This window comes from Aegilops tauschii, chromosome 4, assembly GCF_002575655.3.
Source record: "Aegilops tauschii subsp. strangulata cultivar AL8/78 chromosome 4, Aet v6.0, whole genome shotgun sequence".
Taxonomy (NCBI): Eukaryota; Viridiplantae; Streptophyta; class Magnoliopsida; order Poales; family Poaceae; genus Aegilops; species Aegilops tauschii.
In genome coordinates, this window is record NC_053038.3 from 14,095,063 (window position 1) to 14,100,811 (window position 5,749).

The 5,749-nt window shown below is 40.9% G+C and overlaps 1 protein-coding gene across 2 annotated transcripts; it reads right to left on the reverse strand.

Annotated features, from left to right (window-relative positions):
• Nucleotides 1-221: 221 nt before the first annotated feature.
• LOC109765151 (uncharacterized) lies at nucleotides 222-4,918 on the reverse strand. Of its 2 annotated transcripts, none has more exons than XM_020323924.4 (9): nucleotides 4,255-4,918; nucleotides 3,652-3,821; nucleotides 3,139-3,334; nucleotides 2,608-2,778; nucleotides 2,403-2,519; nucleotides 1,857-2,054; nucleotides 1,015-1,074; nucleotides 844-942; nucleotides 222-611 (listed from the first exon to the last, which is right to left on the reverse strand). In XM_020323924.4, exons 2-9 carry the CDS (start codon nucleotides 3,792-3,794, stop codon nucleotides 450-452), a joined length of 1,146 nt encoding a protein of 381 aa, XP_020179513.1. In that variant the 5' UTR covers nucleotides 3,795-3,821; nucleotides 4,255-4,918; the 3' UTR covers nucleotides 222-449. The 2 variants fall into 2 exon arrangements, with proteins under 2 accessions (XP_020179513.1, XP_040242386.1); XM_040386452.3 differs by having other exon boundaries at nucleotides 3,652-3,816; nucleotides 4,255-4,682.
• Between the last annotated feature and the right edge of the window lie 831 nt (nucleotides 4,919-5,749).

Consider the following 5,749-nt stretch of genomic DNA (forward strand, 5'->3'; position numbering starts at 1 on the left):
TCCCATTGCCTTCTTCAGCGACATATACCCTCAATATGATGTAATTTTTGAGAATATATTACAACTTCAACAGATGGTTTCCTTGCAGACGGCGGTTCCCACATATGTATGCGCTTTAGAACTCTCAACATACAGTCATGTTTTTGTAATTAAACAAAGAATTAAATAAATAAATAACCGCATTAATTGGCAGGTACAAGCGACACATAATCAAGGCAACATTATGGGGGTCACAACATTCTCACCATTTCATTGTCGAAATATTGTCCCATCTTATAACAAATATTCACAGTTGTCCAGCAACAAGGGAAAAATACAACATCATGAACCTTTGCAGTTATGAAAACATGGCATATAACTTAGAAAAAGTAAAACAAAGCGATGAGTGACGATCGCTCTATACAACGCATAAACAACAAGGCGATTTGTTTTTGCAAACGAGAACTGTGTTACTTTTTACCAACATTTGAGATAGACAAGACCTGGCTAACAGCCCTGCTCATCGTTTTTGATTTGAGGGGCAGAAGCCGCTTACTGCTACTTGAGCTTGCATTGGGTCCATCCAATCTTTTCCGGTACTCTTTCTCGAGCTCCTCGAGACTACTGTTCACCTGCAAGTAAGATCAAGTGTACCTCGATTATCAGTAACAATCTTGGGACTGCAAATTTCAAGTCCCCGATCATCAGCAAACACACAAACGTATTACTCCTACCATAAGCGATACAGCAACCACGAACCACCAAACAATAGAAATAGGATAAATAATATCCCACAAGCAAGAACTCACAAAACCATGGGCATACTAATATTGCCATCTCATTTGCTTAAAAAAAGTTTATTACCTTAAATGAGAAGGCAAGTGGAAATAATGTATCAGGATCAGTTGCCTCATCTGGAAAATATCTCAAGGAATGCAGAAGTTCCTCAAAAGGCAATTTGACCTGACAGAAAGGTAACTTTAGCGATTCTTTAAAATATGTCGCAAAAGCAGCACAGCACACCAAGAAACTTACCAGGTCATCATGGCAGAATCTCAATAGACCCAATCCAACTTGGAAAACAACCTTAATACCCTATAAGTAGGATCGAGTCAATGATCAGCAAAAGCAAGTAAATCAGATTGTTTTAATACGTGGATATACAAAATTGGTAGATATAGTCGTATGAAAAAGCCATGCGCATTTATGAAATGGCAACACAAGCTCATGTGTCTTACTATGGAAACTAGATGAGTAGGACCTCACAACCATGTGTTAGCTACATTAAACTGTTTGCAACATATAAACACTCTGCAAAATTACATACATAATCCCTAGAAATAGAATGTTTCTCTATGGCTAATCAAAAATTCATTGTGTCTGGTTCCTAAATTCACACTGCACTCCATCTGAAAAATTAACATTTAAGGTGCATACATAATCCCTAGAAATAGAATGCTTCTCTATGGCTAATCAAAAATTGATTGTGTCTGGTTCCTAAATTCACACTGCACTCCATCTGAAAAATTAACATTTAAGGTGCATACAGTCACTGGAAGGAACAAAAGCTCAAAAGAACTCCAATATTGATACTATTTATCTATACATGTACATCAAACTCCACAACTGTTGCAAGTTATATTAGGCGACAGTAGAAGTAATATTAGGCGACAGTAGAAGTTATACCACTACATGTACTGCCCTTAATAAAATTCTTCTGAAAAAAGTCCTAAAAGGAGTAATGCTAATGTAAAACTTGTAATCATACCATATATGGAGCAAACATGTTTGAAAAATCAATAAAACATAGCTTAAAACTCATAAGCTCAGGTAAACACGAAACATAAAAAAACAATATGGATGGACAAGATTCTTACCTCATAAAGGAAGACATCCCAAACTCTAAGAGTCATAGGAAATGGGAAGGAATATGAGAAAACCGTGATAAACCATTGACTTGCATACATGCTTGGATTTATCATTTCTTCAATAAAATGCTGTCCCAACTTTGGCATGTGCTCTTGAACTAATTTCTCAAACTGAAACAGATATTGTTGCACAAGCGGCAAACCGGCCTGTTGTAGGATTATAAAGAGTAAGACTTGTTAAATAGTAGTTCAGAATATGCAGATTTCTTCCAGAAAATGTTCCTTTAGTGTTGCATGTGTTCCAAAACTAAGTGCTCAGACTAAAGATAACTGCTGCTGAACAAGTGGCAAATTTTAGTTTAATAGTTAATATATCAAATTGAGAAAAAAAAAATAGTAGAAGCTGATGATAAGCATGACGCAAACACTCTGGAATTATTGAACCAAAAATCTGAAAGAAAAAGCTCTCATTCATCACTCCGAAGTTCAGGTTTCTAATGGTAATTTGAGTTGTTTGCTCATTGAAAGTAAAAATCGCCAAAGAAGTTCAATCACCTGATACAAGCCTTCCATAGGAGCATGGACAGCTCCTTTTAGCAAAGCTACTATTAACCAAAATGCATCCTCCTCGCTCATATAAAGAAGCAGCAACCCAGCTATAAATCCCATTCCCTGCATCAAGACCGCGCAAAAGTAATAGCATGTTAATCCAGGGAATATGTTCAACCCTTAATAATACGTTGGCAGGCTGAACACAAACCTGCACATATCCAACATCCCTATCATAAACAGAGTACGCTTTTAAAACGTTATACAGAGATCTTTGACCTGGGCCATGTCGCTGTTGGAAGAAAATATGCGAAGGAAATGTACGCGATATATCACGAATAATTTCCAATTCTGATGTTGATGTCTCGTATATGACCAAAGTCTGTCCAAAGAAAACATAGGTTATATAAAAACAATCAGTCTAGTCTGGAATAAGTGCAATAGAGGCACGTGTGCAAAGTGCAGCGAATTATGAGAATCTGTATGATGTACGGTTAGTACTTTTCCTTATAAAATACGTAACCTACAGAGCTTAACTATCCTGTTTTCCTCCAACACATGTAAATTATATGAAAGCAGCACAATATATAAGGTACGGCGAAGGAATTCTATGATGTTCCCCTTCAGATCACTAGTAGATTAATAAGAATAAATATTTTTGTTATCAGTCATCACTATAAGAGAACCCCAACAAGGCCACAGAAATGCCTAATAATTTAAACATAAGGATGGTTATGAGTACCTCATAAACCCCAGGATTCATTAGCAAGAGGTCCCTGCTGCCTGAAATCAACTGCCAAACAAGTCCTCTGAGACAATCAGGAATTCCTTTCCTTATTCTTCTCTTAACCACATGAGGATTCCTTCTAACATAATGCTTCCAGTCACTACCACCAGTACCTATCATCTTCCTCCACTTTCTTATCCTCCTTTCCTCTCTGCAATAAACCAAATTTTTAGCCCGCGAAACAAATCGCTTAGAGAAAAGAAGATTTAGATAAGTAAACTAGCATGGCACGTGTGACAACATGGTGCCAGAGTAACATAGTCATGAACAAGCTACTCCGTCCGTTCCAAAATACTTGTCGTGGTTTTAGTTCAAATTGACTAAAACCATGCCAAGTAGTTTGGAACGGAGGGAGTAGTAAATACCAAGTATACTTTGTCGTCCAAGCAAGTCAAATATATGACAACCAACTTGCCAGATAGATGAACGTATGGGGACTGTAAGTACAACAGGAGACCCTGATCATACCTTCCGCGTTCATGTGTGGGTCTGCTTTTCAGAATCCCCTCGGGAGAGTTGCTTTGTTCTGTCTTTATAAAGCCAAATCTGTCCACAGGCCGAGAAGGAGCTGGTCCAGGTTCTATGTCATCCACGTCTTTCTTCTTATCCATCTTACTGATTACTCGAGGATACCTTCACTACATTGCAAGAAATATACCATGTCACTAATTTTCGCATCGAGAATATCAAATGCTCAGCTAAACAATAGATGTATGAAGGTCACTGAGCCATCCTACTAACACAGTCTGAACAAAAATCAAACTATACTAGCAAACAATAGTTTAAGCGCAAGCAATATCTCTCCACCGGGCGGGCGTTGGGCATGGACGGGGTCAGTTGAACCCTCAGAAGCTCGAGAACGAAGTTGCTGACATTAACGGGTACTCGTATTAAATACAATGTGCATCCTATGAATGGAAATGGGGTCAACCGAGATCAAACAAACAAACAAACGAACGAACAAAGGATTGCATTAGCAGATCAGATACCACATCCATCCGCTACCTTATTGCTCACGAATACAGAATGATGCAGACGAATCTGTCCAGGCAGGCTAGGGGAATTCCTTACCTCCGGTGGTGGGAGGGCCGTGAGCGAGAGCCCTCGTTGGCGACGGGCGGGCGGGAGACGATGGGGGCCGGATTCGCGCGGATCACGTGAATCTGGAATCAGGCGACGGCAATGAAGCCTCCGCTGGTGGCGCTGCCGGCGTTTCTTGCCCGGTCGCCGGGGCCGGCCGGCGGGGAATCGTGGGGAGGGCGAGGGCTAAGCCGGGACCGCCTGACTGCGGGGAGGGTGGCAGCGTGTCCGAGGAAGGGGGTGGACGGCGCGGCACGGGGACGGGGGCAGCTGTGGAGGGGAAGGGGGAGCCGGCGGCGAGGAGGAGGAGGAGGAAGAAGAAGAGGCAGCAGATTAGATTAGCGCGTTGTTCGGGTCAAGATCTGATCACATCCGACGCGCACGGTTTGGCTGGGTCGCACGAACCGCACATCGCCTGCGCGCGCAGAAGAGGAAAACTAACGATTTATTTCGATTTTCAGGGCGTGCAGACCGCACATGCACGCACGAGCCTACCCATGGGAAAGGATGACGCGTACACAAGGGTTAGCCATGGTGAGGGCGATATTTTTCATTCAAGGGGATTTAAAAAGTTGAGGCCTCCTTTAATTCATAGGATAGAAAAGTTATAGGAATAAGAAAGTCATAAGAAATGAGATGACATGTATCTGAAATTCTATGAATAGGATTAGAAAAGAAGATGCCCTTTGGTTCACATCATAAGATATTTTTTCATATTTTTCTACGAAATGTGGAGGATAGGAAGAACTCCTTCGTAGAAATAGGATTCTATTCCTACAGACCAAAGGGCTCTAAAGGAAATTTTCCTATATAAATCCTATCCTATGGGATTCCTCCAAAATTCCTACGAACCAAAGGAGGCCTAAGAGGACTAGGTTTTAAAATTAACAACAACTGATAGCATGCGCATCTTCTTTAGTTTACAATTGGCATTTTCGTGACACAGTGTTTCTCGGGTAGATTGGACTATTAAGTTATGGACTGGTCTCGCGGCGAAGTTTAACTACACCAATCCTAATACTCTTGTGAGAACCGAAGGTATGCGAAAATGGGTAGTAGCATTCTAGGATAAGGATGGGATCGATGCATCCCGGTATAAAAGTAGATTAGCCTGTTCGGATTAGTGATGAGTTGATGACACATGCAAGTGCTCGGACGGTAGACACTGGATATGATATGATGCGCTTAGACTTCAGCTCGACAAAGGAACCTTACATACCCCAACTCTTCTTGGTTCGGGGATTTTTCGTTTTCGAAGATTAGTAAAGTAGGAGGATGAAATAGCATCTTTGAGTGAGTATCACGGGGTGTTTCTTTTTCTATTGATGTTCTGGAGTTGATGTTGCACTCTTTCATCTTCTCTGTAGAGCTTGACATGTTGTCCATTTTAGTAGATCTTTCTACGAAATTGCAGCTGAGGAGGCCATGTAGGCTCATTCGCGAGGAGGCCATGATTATAAAATGGCACCCTTTATACGTTAAATGT

Coding starts and splice junctions, on each gene's coding strand:
- LOC109765151 (XM_020323924.4), bottom strand. CDS start 3,794: ATGGATAAGAAGAAAGACGTGGATGACATAGAACCTGGACCAGCTCCT. Junction 2,520..2,607: donor GGGATGTTGGATATGTGCAG/GTTTGTGTTCAG, acceptor GTCTTGATGCAG/GGAATGGGATTTATAGCTGG. Junction 1,075..1,856: donor GGGATGTCTTCCTTTATGAG/GTAAGAATCTTG, acceptor TCCTACTTATAG/GGTATTAAGGTTGTTTTCCA.